The 18,464-nt window shown below is 46.8% G+C and overlaps 1 protein-coding gene and 1 pseudogene across 3 annotated transcripts in view; one reads left to right on the top strand and one right to left on the bottom strand.

Moving 5' to 3' along the window:
* STRA8 (stimulated by retinoic acid 8) overlaps window positions 1-18,464 on the bottom strand; it is a 42,307-nt gene that overhangs the window by 21,466 nt on the left and 2,377 nt on the right. The window contains exons 1-3 of one of the 3 annotated variants that reach the window (XM_070265862.1): window positions 18,053-18,406; window positions 17,447-17,655; window positions 1,040-1,237 (exon numbers count right to left, since the gene is read on the bottom strand). In XM_070265862.1, the coding sequence (XP_070121963.1) occupies window positions 1,040-1,231 (192 nt within the window). In that variant the 5' untranslated portion in view covers window positions 1,232-1,237; window positions 17,447-17,655; window positions 18,053-18,406. Of the gene's footprint in view, window positions 1-1,039; window positions 1,238-4,322; window positions 4,450-17,446; window positions 17,656-18,052; window positions 18,407-18,464 lie in introns of those variants that run through there. The other 2 variants (XM_023638801.2, XM_070265861.1) reach the window with 2 other exon arrangements.
* LOC100630135 (protein S100-A10 pseudogene) lies at window positions 8,789-9,079 on the top strand (annotated as a pseudogene).

The raw sequence follows: 18,464 nt of genomic DNA, 5'->3' as shown, positions 1-18,464 counted from the left end.
GCTCCGAGAGCAGGTGGGATCTCTGCTGATTCTTCCAGCTAACCACAATCATGGCCCTATGTGGATCCCTGAACAAGGGTGCTGGGGGCCTCTCTATGATTTCCACAGTGGTCCTGACCCTGTGCCTGCTGAGGAGCCCTTCACGGGCCTGCCTCAGTGAGAATCCCGTGCCAGCTCTGGCAGCAGAAAGCTCATGCCCCTCAAATGGTCCCTTTCCGGAAGTGTCACTCTGCTGAAAGCACCAGCCCAGGAAGGAAAGTCCACTGGCTGGAAACAGTCCCAAGATGATGAGCTGGTCTGGAGAGGTGGAGGGTGGAAAGACGCCAGGTCTGCAGCTGTGCACTGGGGCCCCTTCCTGGTCCTGTCAGCCACCAGCTGACAGGTCCTTGCTCAACTCCAGTTCCCTCCTCTCTTACTAGAGGCTCTTGGGGACCTCTCCACTACTGCAGACCTCCTAATATGCTTCCTCCAATAATATCAACTCAAATCCATCTACTCCCGCCCAAAACCACCAGAACCTTCCTCCATGGTCTGCCAGGGGCACCAGTCAGCAATAAAAAAGCCATAGAAGGAGAAGGGCAAAATTAAGAGCAGGAAAAGATAAATGCTTACCTGGAGAGCCCTGTTGCCTAGGGAAAGACCTGCTTGGTGCATAAAACCCAAGGGGCACACACACGCATGTGTGTGGGGGTGCGTGCATGTGTGTGTGTGCATGTGGGGTGTGTTTGGGGTAGAGATGCTGGGTCTGGGAGCAGCTCCCGTAGGCTCCCAACTGCCCATGAGAAGGAGGCCTAGCATCTCTGGCTCACCAGGCCTCTCAGGCCCACACTCCATACTGACGCGAGGCATGTCTGCAGCAGGTAGGGAAGGCCCAGCTCTCACGATTTACCCAGGTGCAGCAGCATGAGGGTCGCAGCTGATCGCTGACCCCACCCAGGCTGCAGCCCTCCGGGGTGGGGGGGAGCTCCAGGCCAGCCCCCACCTCACTCCTCAGTCCCTCCACTTGCAGAAACTTCTCCCCACACCCAGGTCCCCATACCTTTGAGGCTGTGAGGTCAGACTGGGAGTAAACAGTTTTCCTGAGGTTGCTGAAGAGCCCTGCCAGGGTGGCTCGGTGGTGGGCCTGGGACAGGCGTCTGCGGGCCACCCGGGTCTCAAGCTCCTGTAGCTGCGCCAGGGGGCGGGGCGTTGCTCTGTCGCTGGGGTTGCTGCCTTCTCCAGAGGTCTCCATTACAAGCTACAATGTGATATTATGCCGTTTTTGCCCCAAATAATAAAGATACAATATTAAAGGAAACGGAAGGCAGACTGAAGCAGACAGAAAGTAGGAACCACTTCCAAGTAAAAGGTCCCAGACCAATGAATATAATCAATAACAGGTACACAATAGATAACAAATAACACAAAATCTGTTATTTAAGCTCGATTCCTAAAAACACAAGCCTCTCATATTTGACTTATAGTTGCCAGGCACTGCTGCTTTACACCAGGAAGTTTCCAGAACATTGCAGGTGCTCACAAGGCACTTGCTAATTGACTGTTGAGGCCAAGGAGAACAAGCCATACCCTGAGATCTCATTCTTTACAGTCTATTAAAAGCTGAACAGGTGTGTGTCCCACCCTTTGAGGTGAAGAATGCACCCCTCTTTGATCGGAGTAGTGGTGACACAGGTGTGTATATATGAAAAAAATTCACCAAGACATATTCTCTAGATTTGTGGACTTTTCTGTACATATATTATATCTCAAAAAGAAGAGAATGCACTCTTCTACCTGTGAAAGCAAAAAGTCACATGACGACAGAGGTGGAAGTGGGTTTGCCTTGTCCTGCTTCTGGTGGGCTCTGAGATGACCATTTTGTTGTCCTTTGTCACATCTGAGTTTACAAACCAGGAGCCCTTCCCTAGGAGATGCAATTCTGGGACTGACATGTAACAGTATAAACAAGAGACAGGGACCAGGGTCTCTCACCTGAGCCATGGACCCCTGCATCAGGCGCTCACCCTACCACTCAGAGGAAAGCTGGCTCCCCACTGCTCAGCCAGCTTTCTGAACAGAGAGGCTGCGTCTTCATCCCTCTATAGCCCAGAAGGTGCTCAGTGCTGGGGTTTTGAGTGAATTAGAAGGGGAGCTCTCCCCTGAGCTCACTCCTGCTACACAGGACAATGCATGACCTCACCAGGGGTCTGCCAGTCTCGATGTATGTCAGCCACCTGGGAAGACTGCTGAAAATGTACTTGGCCAGACTCCACCTGGAAAACACTGGATCTGAATCCACTGGGTGGGCCCAGGCATCTGGTGGGCACGCGGTCCCAGGTGATTCTGATACCTTCATGGTTTGAGCCACCACTAGGGCACGTGCAGTAGGACCTCTCAAGGCACCACAGTGGCAGCAGCTGGGAACAGAAGCTGTTCCGTAGCAGGAATATGGGGGGAGGAGGTGGAAGAAAGCTTCCCCTCTAAGTTCTGAGAAGAGAACTGGCCACAGGGATAGTGAACCCCATCAGTCATCATGGGATTCTAAAACATCTTTTAGGTCAGGAAGCAAAACTCCCATCCACAGTATGGTCGTCACCAGCATGTCTACTTTCCCTCAGTTTGCTTCTCAGAACAATGACAGGAAGAGCATAAGTGGGTGACACTTTACTGGGCAGATCCTGGTAAACTCCTGCAACATTTATCACCAGGAGTCACACCATCAGTGCAGGGAGGACAGCACAGAATCTGCAGAGGCCCAGCTGACCCGAGGGCTAGGTGAAGTCAGAGGCCCCATCTTCACAGTCTCCAATTTCCAGACACCGACGACAGATCTTTAACAGGAAGCAAAGTGGAACAGTGATTGTGTTGAACTGCCCAGGGAAAAATGAGACCCTTTGACCCTAAGAACATTGGTTTTCTTTGCTTGTTTAAATTAAAGAGAAATGAATGTACCTGGACACCAGGGAATATAGGTCAACGTACATAAAAAGAGACCCTGATGGAAACATTGTTCTAGATGAATGGAGGTAAAAATACCAGGGTCCTCCCAGGACCTCGAATTCTCTAATAGTTTTGGAATACTAATACCAAAGGCCTTTGGGCTTGTGGGTGTCTGGAGCTCTCCCAGTGCCAATGCTGATCATGTGGGTTTCCTCCCAGACTTCTAGTTAAACACACTCTGCCTGAACCATCTGGATGGCTGTGTGGACAGTTTGAGTTCCTGGATAAGGGTGCAGCCCTGGGCCTCTCCCATAGGGGGCAGACCCTCCCATTACTGGCTCCCGCTAGGGGCAGTCTTCCCTGCCTGCCTGTAGGGGTGAAGAGGGCGCCAGGGCGTCCTGTTCAGCTGCGGGGAGCTGTGACCTTCGACTCACCCCGCCTGCAGCAGGCGCCCGGGTCAAGAGCTGGGAGATAGTTCCCCCTGGGATGAGAGCAGGAACACCTCAGGGAAGATGGGAGATCCTTCCACTCTGCTTAGAGGGGAGAATCAAGCCAAGTAGATGTTAAACTTGATTAGACCTGCGCAATTTAAATCTCCCTCCCCGACGTGCTCCGTCCTGCTCTCCTCTAGGAGTGATTTGCTGTCACCCCCAAAAGGCGTTCTTCTCGAGTTATTTTTATTGACTTGCACTGTGGCGCTGACAGGAGCTTAGGTCGGCGTTTTTCAGACAGAGCTTTTGGTTGCAATGATACCCTTGGATGTGACCCGTCAGCACCTGGGTCAGTCATTTTAAAGCATCACATTATGAATAAAGAACGCTCCACAAAGCAAAGATTGGCACTTCAGCTAGCATCTGTTGCCAGTCTTTTTTTTCTTCTTCTCCCCAAAGCCTCCCAGTACATAGTTGTATATTCTAGCTGTAGGTCCTTCTAGGTGTGCCATGTGGGATGCCGACTCAGTATGGCTTGATGAAAGGTGCTAGGTCGGCGCCCAGGATTTGAGCTCACCAAACCCTTGGCCATCAAGTGGAGCGCGGAACCTTAACCACTCGGCCACAGGGCGGGCCCCACAGAACATTCTAATGATCCATTCTCTTTAGCAAACTCTAGGAAAATGCATGCAATATGCCAGATAATGTTCTGCAGGTCGCAGGCCGCTTCCTTTGATTCCCTGTGCTTATTAGATCATGTAAAAAGAAATCCAGAATCATCCTCAGAAATACATAGATCGTCACAGTGACATATACAAACACTCATATTAAAGTCCGGCGCCAGACCTAAATGTTCACCTGTTCAGAGTCACAGGCTTGAATCAGTTCCCACGTACATAAACAGCCACATGGCCAAGTGCACCTTTCTGGAGGTGAGTGTGCTCCACAACCGCAGCGCTAAGTGATACTCACCCTTGGAGCGAGATGGGCAGCCTTGCACACGACGTTCACACTGCCCGGACACGCGGGCCCCCTGAAGCCCTGACAGTGGTGACAGCGGTGACAGCAGTCATGGGCCTCGCGCACCAGCCCAAGCGGGGACTGCAGCTTCTGCCCGGGCCAGAGACAGATCTAGGACCTCGGCACAGCGGCGCGGACCAATCACAGCGCGTCGCCGGCCCCACAGCCAATGGGAACGCGAGGCGGCGGACCAATGAGGGTGCGGGCAGTGGAAGAAACAGTTACCAAGTTGTCAGAAGGCGACACAAAAAGCGGGGGAGAGTGGGGGGAGGGGAGGGACTGACCTTCTCACCTTGCCAGGTGGCTCCTTTTCAAATGTAAGCCAAGTGGGATAGGAAGGGGATACCTGTGTCACCTCAAGTGTCCCACATGGCCTGTATGTGCCCAGAAATGACTAAATGGATGTCCTCCACGGTTCCACTCACCTGACATTGAGCTCCAGTTTCCTGATCCCTCCAGCGGGCCTATGACACTTGCCTTATGGGGTTATCCTGGGGCTTAGAGAAGACCCCTTAAATACAGGGTCCAGAACATGGGCTCGTGTCTCAGGGGAAAGGATGAAAAGACGTCGGTGTAGGAGAAATAAAGAGATGCATAAAGGCGGACAGGGGATGATGTTTTAAACAAGGGAAGAAGGAATGGGGGGTAGGGCATAAGAGGGATTGCAAAGAAGAGATCTCGGATTTTAAAAAAAGCTCGGATTAAAATTATCAAGAAGAAAAGGGAAAAAATGCTCACTCTTTGGGACAATAGGAAGCAGATGTTGTTCTAGCTTGGAGGAAAAAATTCTCTTTTCCCCAAAAATACAGATATACTCTTGTCTGTAGGCCTCTTTTTGCTTGAATCCCTGCACCCCTAAATATTTCATGATGGTCGTGATTCCGCTGCATCAGTTCCACACTAGGAGCAGCAGCCAGATGGGCGCCCCCTTGCTGCTCTGTGACCTGGGGCAGGGGTTAAACAGAGGTCACAGGGCCAGAAGAAGCAGCATGGGCTTGGGGATACAGGGATTTGGATTCTGACCTAAGATGCACTTTGCACTGACTGTGAGGACCGTAAATGAGCCCTAGAGAAAGCATGAAAATAGGGTACCTGGCTTGAGTGGACACTCCCGAAATTCAACTTCGAGGAGTGGCAGACTCATCTTTTAAAGGATTTTAGTGGAACATTAAACTGAACACTGTGTTATGTATAAAAAAACAGTCTCTTGGAAAGCACCCAGTAAGAGTCAATTCTCCTTCTCCCTTTCATGTAAATGTAAAATGTTCATTTCACTGCAAAATTGTGCCCCAGTCAAGGCTCTGTCCCTTCTGGCTCTCAGGCAGCCTCTGATTCAGGGTCTCTGGGGGCCGCTGAAGAGCTGCTTTCTCCCTCTCTCCCCCCTCTTTGGTTTCTCCCCCCTGGCCCTACTCCTTGCCTCCCACCACCAGCCCCACTCACAGCATCGCTGGGACCCCGTGGGAGCAGAGGGTATTCGGGGAGTCTGTGCACCTCTGTCTTGGAGAGCCTTACCACTGCATCGAGAGGACACACAGAGGTTCTGAAACCTACCTGCCCCAGGCTTTCATCTTAGTCACACCCCCCACTGCACCCCTCAACCACTACACACATCTGCCTGCCTGGATGCATCTCACTGGGGAGCAGATCTGCGTTCAGAAGAAACACAGTCCCAGGTGGGATGTTACTAAGAGGCTTATTTACCTGCAGGGTGAACCCTGGGACCTCCTGATGGCCTCTCACCAGCTTTGGATACATCAGAGTTCTCCCTGGCAACATCCACACACACCATCACCTGACGACCCTGACGCCTCCCCCAGAGTAGCACAGATCCTGCCCTGAGATACCCCCTGACACACACACAACAGCATTGATCCTGCCCCGAATCACCCCCCTCCTTTCACCTGTTCATGAGCATTCCGTCCCCCTAGATCCAGCTCAGCACCAGTCCCACCAGGGAGCTTTCTAAGATCCCTGAATTAAGGCTAAACCAGGCATTCTGCACCATGTTCTGCGCCCCTCAGCTCTGGCTTTCTGGTTGGAGGAAATCCTTTTGCACTTGTTCTTCATTGTGGGTTTCTAGCCATTTCATGTGAAAAAGGGAAGGGGCATCAGGATCTCTCATCTTTTTATCCTCCACACAAAATGGGAGTGATGGCTCATGTACTGAGTATCTACTGTGTCCCTAATCCTCATGCACAACCCTGTGAAGAGTCTTGTCTCCATCTGTAGATGAGGAAGCCAGACTCAGAGAAGGGTGGTGACTTGCTTAAGGTCCACACCAAAGGTCCTCTCTGGTCCTCTGCTCTCCCTGCCTCCTTGGATGGCATTTAGTTCAACGAATATCAATGATCTTAGGTCAGAGAGAAATTTGCATGATTTGGTAAGTTTCGGAACAAAAGACCCTCAGGCTTGAACGGAGCACTGGACAGTGGCTCCTAAGGAAGGATGAGACAGGCAGCGGTCAACAGAGGGGCATACTCTCTGACCCCAGTTAGGGGCTCCCAGTACTTCTGCCAAGAGGAAACTCAGGTGCAATCCCAGGTGGGCTTTTGCCCACCATCTCCTTTGCACAGGGCCAGCCTTTGGCTTCCAGGGAAGCCTGTGAATACAGTAAGCTGCTTTGTGGGGAGCAGGCATTGCTAGGTCAGTATGGCTGGGCACTTTCTGCTGTAGGAGGGCAGACATGTGACCCCCCAAAGACGTTTCCCAGGGTGAGAGTTCTCACGCTTTTCTGAGCTCCAGAGTAAAGCTCCCAAGTGTTCAGGACCTGTCATCACAACTCAGCACCAAAGTCCAAGGGACTTCCTTCCAGGGTTTCTGTTTTATGGGTTTAATGTATATGAAAGTGCTTTGAAATGTGGAATGAGCTATACAAATACTGATAAAGTTGAGGCTTGAAACTATAAAACTCCTAGAAGAAAATATAGGGGGAAATCTTCATAAAGTTGGTTTTGGAAATGATTTCATGGGTATGACACCAAAAGTGCAAGCAATGAAAGCAAAACAGACAAGTGAGACTACATCAAACTAAAGGGTTTCCACACAACAAAGGAAACAATCAACAGAGGGAAAAAGCAACCTGTGGAATGGGAGAAAATATTTTTATATCTGATAATGGGTTAATATCCCAAATATACAAGGAACTCCTACTACTCAATCTCAAAAAAATAAATAACCTGATTTGAAAATGGACAAAGGACTTGAAAACACATTTCTCCAAAGAAGACAAATGAATGGCCAAAAGGTACGTGGAAAAGGTGTTCAATATCACTAATCATCAGGGAAATACAAATCAAAACTACAATGAGATATCACCTTACACATATTTGGTTGGCTTCTATATGTATTAAAAAAATAAATGATAAATGTTGGTCAGGATGTAGAGAAAATGGAACCCTGTGCATGGTTTGTGGGAATGTAAAATGGTGCGACCATGATGGAAAATAGTATGGATGTTTCTCAAAAAACTGAAAATAGAACTACCATATGATCCAGCAATCACACTTCCAGGTATTTATCCAAAAGAATTGAAAGCAGAATCTCGAAGAGTTATTTGCACTCCCATGTTCATTGTAGCTTTATTCACAATAGCCAAGAGTTGGAAACAACCTAAATGTCCATCAGTGGATGAATGGATAAAGAAAATGTTGTATATACACACAATGGAACATTACTCAGTCATAAAAAAGAAGGAAATTCTGTCATAGTCAACTACATGGATGAACTTTGATGACATTATGCTAAGTGAAGTGAGCCAGTCACAGAATGAGAAATACTGCATGATTCTACTCATATGAATTATCTAGAGTAGTCAAACTCATAGAAACAGAGAATAGAATGGTGGTTTCCAGGTGCTGGGGGGAGTGGCCAGGGAGAAATGGGGGGTTACTGTTCAATGAGTACAGAGGTTCAGTCATGTAAGATGAAAAAGTTCTAGACATCTGTTGTACAACATTGTGCTTATAGTCAACAATACTGTACTGTAAAATTACAAATTTGTTAAGGGTAGATCTTTTCTTATGTATTTTTTACCACAACAACAAAAAAAGAAAGTTGAAGCTAAGCGATTTACTCAAAATTCAAAAGCTACTCAATGGTGTCTTAACATGAGATTTTCCCCATTATTATAGTGTCACTCATGAAACTTTGTGGTTAATGTAGTCTTTACTCATTCAAAAAATATTTACTGCATGTTCGCTGGGTGCTAAATGTTGTTTTAGGTGCTGGAGGTGCATTCATTAACATAACAGACATAAATGTTGATCTTTGTTGCATTTTAATTCTAGTGCTGGGGAGATTAAGAAAATAAGATAAATGCATTTATAGTGCATTAGAAGGTGACAGACTAGCTCCGTGTCCCAGCTAGCCAAGACACCCCCTTGCACCTCCCGGCCAAGGTTTCAACAGACCTCAGCAAAATGCCATGTCAAATGGAACATATCATGGAAACCATGATGTTCAGATTTCACAAATTTGCTAGGGATAAAGGCTATTTAACAAAGGACTCCTGAGAGTATTCATGGAATAGGAGATCTCTGGATTTTTTGAAAATCAAAAAGACCCTCCAGCCGTGGACAAAATAATGAAGGACCTGGACCAGTGCTGAGATGGGAAAGTGGGCTTCAGAGCCTCTTTTTGCTAATTGCTGGGCTCACCATTGCGTGCATGACTATTCCATAGTACACGTGGAGCAGAAGGGAAAGAGGTAGGCAGAATTGAGCAATTACTCCCACTAAGATAAGTTCTCCCAAAGGGTCGCTGAAGGAATCTGCCCCATGGTTTCCCCAGCATAAGGACTTCAGGAGCAGATCAAGACCCTTAGAAAAGTATAAATGAAATCCAACTCCCCTTCAACAAGCAGAGAAAGAAGTCAATTAAAGCCAGATAAGTTTTTGATTTTTATATTGCTCTTGACCTCTATAAACAAATTCCTTTTTTAGCTTTTTTTTAAAAAAGAAGGTGATAAGCACTAAGGAGAAAAATAAAGCAGGGAGGGAGAAAGGGTGTACAGGGGAGGGGGTCCATTTTAAATAGGGTGGTCAGGGAAGATGCTCAGAAATGATGAGATTTGAGCCACAAGTTGAAGGGGACCAAGGAGCAAGCCATGCATATATGATGTGGGAGAATGCTCTGGGTGGAGGGCACAGCCAATGCAAAAGCCCTGGGGCAGGAGTGTGCCTAGTGCAAAGCAAGGTGTCCCTGTGGCTGGAGCAGAGTGAGGGAGTAGAAGGAGGAGAATAGTGAGAGGTGAGGTTAGAGGGGCAATGGGGAGGGGTTCAGGGTTTTCAGGGGACCACTCTGGCTGCTGCATTGAGAACAGACAGCGAGGAGGCAGGGGTGGAAGTGGGGAGACCAGTTAAGCCATTACAATAGTACAGGTGAGAAAATATGGGAGCTGGTGGTGGAGGAGGTTAGAAATCGCTGGATACTGGAGGCAAAGCCAACAGACTATCCTGATGCATTGATTAGGGAGGGGCACCACAGCAAAAGGAGAGTCAAGGGTGGATCCCAGGTTTTGAGCTTGGAGAACTGGAAGGATGAAATGAAAGGATGGGCAAGACCGTGGGTCAGGTGAGTTCAGTTCTTGTAAATCAATCATTAGTCAACTCCTTGATTAATTTTCTACATAAAACTAATTTTAATTACGCAAACAATACACATTCCCGTTGTAAAAATGAAAGGATTTTGACCCCACCCTGGTCTTCTTTCAACCTTTACAGAATTAACTACTGTTGTTAGTTTGGTATGAATGCTTCCAGATCCTCTGCTAGATGTTTACATACCTTTGGATATTCCCTTGGAAAATATAGTTTTGTTTTGTGGCTTTTTGGAGGACAAAAATTTTGCATAAGTGTATCACTCTGCACCTTGCTGTTTTCATGCAATGATATGAGTTGGGGATAAGCTCATTTTTGTATGTAGAGATCTACCTCATTTGTTTTCACTGCTGTGTAGTATTCCATATATCAGACAACTATAAAGGAACGGTGAATTCATTTGAAAGTGAAGAAACCTTTTGCAAGGTGTATTAGGGTTCTCCAGAGAATTAGAAAAAAAATATATAGGGGCTGGCCTGGTGGCGCAGCGGTTAAGTGTGCATGTTCCCCTTCTCGGCGGCCCGGGGTTCACCGGTTCGGATCCCGGGTGCAGACATGGCACCGCTTGGCAAAAACCACACTGTGGTAGGTGCCCCACGTATAAAGTAGAGGAAGATGGGCATGGATGTTAGCTCAGGGCCAGTCTTCCTCAGCAAAAAGAGGAGGATTGGCAGTAGTTAGCTCAGAGCTAATCTTCCTCAAAAAAAAAAAAAATATATATATATATATACACACACACATAGAGAGAGAGAGGGAAGCTGCCCTAGCTACTGCAGAAGGTGGAAGCAGGATTGCACAGGCGAGGAACTGTTTTTAGGAAGTGTGGCAATAGAGATGGGACTCCCCCATTCTGTCCTCCACTTGATGTTTGTGAAGGCAGTATTACTTATTAACCTGGGAGACTTGAATTGTTCCAGCAGTGAAAGTGAATGATTTTATAGACTCATAAATCTATGGACCTACTGCTGGCAATGTAACTCCATTATTGGCGGTTTACTGCCCTGTGCAAACGGGGACGTCGCCACCTCCTAGGCTGGAAGGCAGAGGGGCTGGAGAGAGGCAGGTTCTCATTCTCACCTGAGCTAGCCCTGATGAACATGATCACAGTGTCCTGAGAGAAGGTGGCTCACTTTCAGTCTCTGGAACGTGTTACCTTGAGACAGACGACCAAGGATCCCAGCAGGTGCCTGATACCAGCATGAGGCCCGTGGACTGTAAGAGCTGGAAGGACCTCAGGCTCCCTTTCATCCAAGGTCTTTATGTTGCAGATGAGGAAGCTGGGAGCCAGGGAAGTGACACAACTCGATAATCAGAGTTGAGTAGTGAGGTCGTATATTTGGTTCCAAAAACGGAATTGTATAAGCATAGGATTGGGAATTTCTATTCAGCAGCAGTTTATATTTAAAAGTGTTGGGGGGTTACTTGATAATACTTTTGTGTGAGTCAGCACTAAGATATGGTTGTTATCACAAATGAATATGTTATGTTTAAAGATATTCACTATATCTATAAAATAAAATTAATGTGTTCATAGTAAGGAATTTGAAAAATATTAAGAAGTATAAAGACAAAGTCAGAAATCACCCATAAAATCCAACACCTCTACCACCTAAAGCCAATAATTGGAAATATTTTGTGTGTACATATGTATCAAGAATATTATATAAAGCAATCATACTGCATCTACAGTTTTCTACCACATTTCTTAAAATTGAACTTTTTATTCTGAGATAATTGCAGAATTCACATGCAGTTGTAAGAAATAATACAGAGAGATCCCATGTACTCTTTACGAAATTTCCACCAATGGTAACATCTTACAAAACACAGTTCCATATCACAACCAGGATATTGACATTTACAATCTACTGATAGTATTCAGATTTCCCTGTTTTACTCATACACATTTATGTGTGAGTGTGTTTAGTTCACTACAATTTTATCACGTGTGGGCTCATGCACCCACAAACCCAGACAAGATGCAGAACAGTGCCATCACCACAAGGAGCCCTTATGTAATCACACCTTCTTTCTCTCATATGACCCCACCCACCGCTGAGCCCTGGCAACCACTAATCTGTTCTCCAAAATCTCTAAATTTTGTCTCTTCAAAAATGTTCTATAAATGAAATCATAGCTTTTGGTATGTGTGTAACCTTATGGCATTAGCTTTTTTCACTCAGCTTAATTTCCTTGAGGTCCATCAAGGTTGCATGTGCCTCACTAATTAATTTCTCTTCATTGCTGCATAGTATTCCATGGTAAGGATGCACTGCAGTTTGTTTAACCAGAAGAGGCAAGGTAGACTGGCCTTGTCCTGGGTCCCAGTATTGCCTGTTTATTTTAGCTTTTACCAAAAAGAGCTGAAGGACATTTGAGTGGTTTCCAGTTTTTGACTATTATGAATAAAACCGCTATGAACATTCGTGTACTTGTTTTTATGTGAAGATAAGCTTACACTTCTCTGGAATAAATGCGCAAGAGTACAATTGCTGAGTCACACAGTAACTGCATGTTTAATTTATAAGAAACTGCCAGAATTTTTTTCTGGAGTGTGAAACGTACATTTTTAACATAAAGTGTGATGATGTCTCTAATTAGCCTTTAAAAAGAACGTGATTTTTAAAGACTACATAATATTGCATAGGATGGATGTAGCATAATTTATTTAAGGTCTTCTCGAATGCTGAAGATTTTGGTTGTTTCACATTTCTTTCCACACAGAAATCATTAATTGTGCCCTGCCTGTGGAGTTGGTGTGAAGCACAGGCCAGCTGGAACTGGTTCTTGCAGTGCCCAGGGGTGAGCAGGTTCTGAAAGACTGATTCATGCCAACTGCACTGCACAGGGGCCTCGGGAGACATCAGGCTGTCACTGTTTTCATCATTTGATGAGAAATATAACTGTCAGACAGAGAGTGTTTATGGTAGCACTGGCATAAACGACACCCTTGCCACCTATGTTGGAAGGCTGTCACAGTCAGAAATTCTCTTGTAGTTTACCAAGAGAAAGACACCGGAATGTCACAACTCTTCGTGTTGTCAAGTGCCAGGAGAATCAGATGGTCCATTGGTGCACTTGGCACCAGGAAAAGGGATGCCGCCAATGGCTCAATTTTGAGTGGTCTAGACCATCCTTCTCATTTTGGGAATGGCCTTGTCGTAGGACAGAACACAAGACCTCTGCTGGCCAAGGTGCACAGTGAGCTTTGACGGGCTCTGCCCACAGTCACTCGCTTGATTTCTGTGTTTAAACGCTTTTCTGACTGACGCCATATTTGTTTTGTGAGTTGATGCCCTCAATCAAGTCCCGTGTTGTTGTTAGTGCTGTGGAGTGGATTCCATCTCCCAGCAACCCCATGTACAGCAGAGTGGAGCCCTACCTGGTCTTTTGCACCATCCTCTCCCCTTCCAGCCTATATCAGACAAGGCTCTGCTGCTATTCACGGGGTTTTCACAGACAACTTTTGAGGAGTGGGTGGCCAGGTCCTTCTTCCTAGTCTACCTTAGTCTGGAAGCTCTGCTGAGACCTGTCCACCATGGGTGACCCTGCTGGTATCTGAAATACCTGTGGCATAGCTTTCAGCATCACAGCAACATGCAGCCGCCACAGTATGACAACCAAGAGATGAGTGATGTGGTTCCCTGACAGGAACATGAACCCAGGTTGGGTGGTGAGAGCGCCAAATCTTAACCACTAGACCACCAGGGCTGGTTCAATCCTGTGAGCCAGTAGCTTTTCTCTCTTTTCCACTAACTGCATCTTTGCTTTCTGAGTAGATTCTGCAGTTTCACACTCAATGGGAAATGCAGGTTCCTCATCCTCAACTTCTTAGGGGATACCTCACTATAGCCTCCAAGTACTTACAACTTTCACTATCATAAGTAACTTTCATTATTACAAATAACTTGCACTTTGATAAACAACCCATTCTACATGAAACTTGCCATTTTTTTAAGGGAAATTTTAGAAGTGAAATTATCAGGTTCAAGAGTATGAATATTTGGTGGAGGTTTGATCATTTATAAATTTATCCCTAGAAAAGTAGCTCATTCTGGAGCTTTATGAGAATGCCCACTTCACTTTATTTTTATCAAAACTAGGCAGTAGTTTTTTAAAAAAATGCAAATTTGTAGGTGAAAATGGTATGTATTTTAATCTCTGTATCATTATTTTTGGTGAGCTCCACACTAACGTGTAAACAAGCTGCCTCCTAAGCCAAGGCTGAGGGTCATCAATAGGGAAACTGGGAATTGCTAGAGAGTCATGGGGGACCACTTCCGGGTCGCAGAAGTGCTCATACATTTTTACAGCACTGGCCACAGTAAGAAAAGATGTCTCTGCTGAAGGCAGTGGCAATGGATGCTCTGGACTGAGCAGGTATCTGGAGTTCCAGGCAGCACAGTCGTGTGGACTTTATTCACTCACTCATTAATTCACCAAACAGCTATTGAGCACCTACGCTGAAGGGACTATACCAGGCATGAGGGACACTAGGACCAGCAAGACATACTCTCTGCTCTCGGAGTTTATAGTCAAGGAGGTAAGACAGACAGTTACAAAGCAATGTGGTAAGCTCATACAGGGTGCCATGCTGTGGGAACAGAATGAGAAACACCCAGTGCTACTGGAGAAGTAAGCTCCAGAGATGACGAGGCTGAGTCTTAAAGGACAGTAAGAGTTCAAGTGAACAGCCATGGGCAGAGTCAGGCAAAGGACTGGGTAAAAAGAAATCTCGGAAATTGTAGGGCACACCAAGGGCAGCCCAGAGCATCAAGATTAGAAGTAAAGGCAGGTGGCGAAATTCTAAGGAAACCCAGGACCTGGGATGGCTGCGGGCGCTCTTGCACCTCTGCCCTGTTATCGCTGGCTGCCCAGGGTTAGAGAGAGTGACCCCTGCCCCATGCAGAATGCTCCAGCCATTAAAGAGACCCTGCATGGTTTTCTGAGCTCTAATGCTCCTCAGGAGGAGGGGTAATTCATCCTCATTCACCCAAGTGGCCTGTCTCACGAGTTGACTGACTCAGAGATGCTGCCGTGAAGCTCTCGGCAGAGCACTGGTGGACTTGAATCAGAAACGTGAATTTGAGACCTTAACTAAGTCATTCAGTCTCCCTAAACTTCAGTTTCTTGTTTCAAAGATGAATAAAAAAGGACTTTACAGGGCTGCATGAGGTTCAAATGAAATAAGGTAGGTACAAGCGTTCTGCAGCTACAAAACATTATCAGTATTGCTATTAAGCTTAAAATACTCACTTATACATGGAACCCTGTTGATGGGCAGCTGACCCCATCTACCCTCTCTTACCCTGAAATAAGTGATTCTCAAACATATGTGTCCCTAAGAATCTCCTGGAGCTTGCTCCAAATGCACATCCCCAGGCACCATCCCAAGCAATTCTGACTGAGTAGGTCTGGGTTGGTCGCAGGAATTTGTAATTTAACAAAACCCTGAGGTAATTCTGATGCAGTGGTGACACAATTACACTTTGGAGAAACAGAAGCTGAATTCTACAGTCTAATGTAGCAATGTACAATGTACAATGTAGCTCCGTCTGAGGAGCAAGACTGAAGCCCTCATTCACCATTTCGACTCAGAGCCTCTGTAAATGCTTCTCACCTGAACCGATACAGTTAAGTTTGAGATGTCTGTGTAATATCCAGATGGAAATATTGCCAGGGAGTGGGGCGGGAGCTCAGGAGGAAGGTCTGGGCTGCAGGGAAGATTTGGGAGTCCTGAGTGTACAGGTAATAGTTGAAGCCTCCAGGGGGGTGAGGTAGGATGGCGGCCATGCTCCAGGTCCCAGTCTTATTTACTGTCTACACGTCCCTGTTTGTTTTAGCTCCTACCCAGAAGAATGTGTCTGGATGCCCCACCGTCTCCTCTTCCTGAGTTCTGTCGGACCATGAATGGTATTATCATCCATCCAGACGCCCAAGCCAGAAACCTGCCAATCACTGACTACTCCTCTCCTTACTCACCTTAGCCAATCAATCACCAAGTCCAGTTGATTCCACTCCTCGATAATCCTCAGATCTTCCCCCAGTCTAGTCTCATCTCTTGCTTGGAATGTCACAGCCTCCTAACTGACGTCCATCCCCCTTCCAGCCCTGCTCCCATCCACTCCAGACTCTACTCTGCAGCCAGAGTGTATGTGCTTCAGTTGTCTCGCTTCTCCGACCAGCCGGAGCTGGTCCTGAGGGCAGAGACAGTGGTCTTGCTTATGAATATGTCCCTGACACCTAGCACAGTGCCTGGCTTCTAGTAGCTGCTCATGAAGTGTACACTGCCCCTCCGCCGTCCCCGTGCTCCTTGTCCTCCCTTCTCTTCCAACTCTAAGGCTCAAAGGCAAAGAGAGATGACTAGATTGGAAGAAAAGGTAACTTGTGGTTCACCTCATGGGCACCCACATAATTCTCTTTGCATAATGGAACAGCTGTGGCCCTGATAGTACCTTCTTAAGTGACCCCAGGCTACCTGTTACTTTCAAAGCAGGTGCCAGAGCATAAGCAGTAAAGGCTTAATCAGATCAACTAACTGCAGCTAATGAAGGAGCTGGAGAATCCAGTGCCTTCTCCATGACATAAGACAACTCAGTGAAATATCTCCAAAAATCTTTAAAGAGGAGTAAAATGGTATGAAGAGAAGATGGGGGAAGAGGAATGCTTAGGATGGGAAACCGGTCAGAAGCCCACACACAGGAGTAATTCAAGAGTGTATATTCCTTCCAATAGGGCTGCCCTGTGGGGACCCTCACTGAAATGCCCTCACTCATGCATTCAGTAAGTATTTATTGAGCATCTACTGTAAGCCAGATACTGTTTTAGGCTCTGGGGATATAGAAGCAAACAATTCAGACAAAAATCTCTGCTTTCATGCAGCTTATATTTTAGTGTGGGAAGGGAGACAATAAATTAAATAAGTAAAACATCTAGTTTGTCAGATGGTGATAAGCACTATGGAGAAACAGCTATCAGGGCCAGGGGTTAAGAACACTGGAGGTGAGAGCACTATTTTGTACAGGATGGTCAGAGAGGGCCTTTCTGAGAAGGTGACATTTGCACAAATCCATGAAGCCTCCTTCCCATGTTTGCTCAAATGAGCTCTCCACGTGGGAATCTAGGAGAAGACATTCCAAGCAGAGGAAAGAGCTTGTGCTAAGGCCCAGAGGAACTGCCTTTCATTGATCCGAAAACCAATCTTAGCTGGTTTTATAGGCTCTGGTCTGGGAAGGGCCAGGGCAGGAGGAGGCTGGGGAGGTGGGAGCTGTGGCTGCACACTTCAGAAGCCCTCAGGGAAATCTAATTCACAGCTTTCCCCATAGAGGAAGGTTTTGGCGGTTGCTACAAGTCCAGATTTCCCAAGTTCACTTTTGAAGATCTGAGATCCCAGGCAATGTAGGATCTGGTCTGGTCCTCCCCACAGTCACTCTCCTTTCCTGCCCCGCAGGGCAAGGCTGGTTGCCTGGGGATACTTACACCTGTGGAGACAGGTAAAGCAGGCGAAGAGATGGAACCAGTCTCTACCTCGTCTTGCTGTGGCTTGCTCTTTGTTATCTTTTCAGGTTCCTCTAGCAGAGATCAGAGGCCCCTGGGGCTAAGTTCCCATATAGTTGGCTTGGAGGGTCTGGGCAGAGCAGCAGAGATGACTCTCAGTTGTACTTTGACAAATACAGAAAGCCATTCCACTAGAGGGAAAGAGAAAGGCACAAACCTTGCTTTTTAAATTTGGGCTATTCACTGCTAAGCGTTTCACATACATTATCTCATTAAATTTTCAGGACTTCTCTGCAAGGTAGGTGCTATTGTCACTATTTTACAGACAAGGAAAGTAAGGCTCACTGATACCGGCTATTTCCATGCTTACAAAAATATTTACCCTTTGTAAACATTTCAAACAAAAAATCGTAAAAGATAGGAAGTGAAAGTCCCTCGTAATCTCACCTCTTTGAGAAAACTACAAGCGGTTAGCGTATGATCTTCTTGAATTTTTAAAATGTACAACACACACACACACGTACTTTTCCTTCTTTTCTTCTTTACAAGAAACTGGGACCCTATTATACATACTGTTCTGAAACTTGCCTTTTCCTCTCAACAGTGTGTCTTGGTTATCTTGCCGCATAGTTAATCTTATTAACAAGAGCGGGGCTTTGGGGGGAGTTAGAGCTCTCTGACGGCAGGCTTGGCTGTGGGACTTCCCACAAGTCACTCTGCCCCTTAGGACTCCAGTCTCCCCATTTGTAAAACGAGGGCAGGGCACAGAGGAGTCTGCGCTGTAATGCCAATGAGCAAGGCACCCCAGCCCCCAGCCCGCCTCGTGACTATCTCCAAGGTCCAGCCCTCCTTGACTAGGACAGCGGCCGCTGCTTTCAATAACTCGGACGACAACGCCGCCGCCAGCACAGCCAGGAAACTAACGCAAGCAGCGCGCCTTCCAGTCGCTCACCCGGAGAGTGCTGATGACGGACCGGTGGGGCGGGGCCGGGGCGGGGCC

This window comes from Equus caballus, chromosome 4 (genome assembly GCF_041296265.1).
Source record: "Equus caballus isolate H_3958 breed thoroughbred chromosome 4, TB-T2T, whole genome shotgun sequence".
Taxonomy (NCBI): domain Eukaryota; kingdom Metazoa; phylum Chordata; class Mammalia; order Perissodactyla; family Equidae; genus Equus; species Equus caballus.
This window is presented reverse-complemented; position numbering and strand designations above follow the sequence as displayed.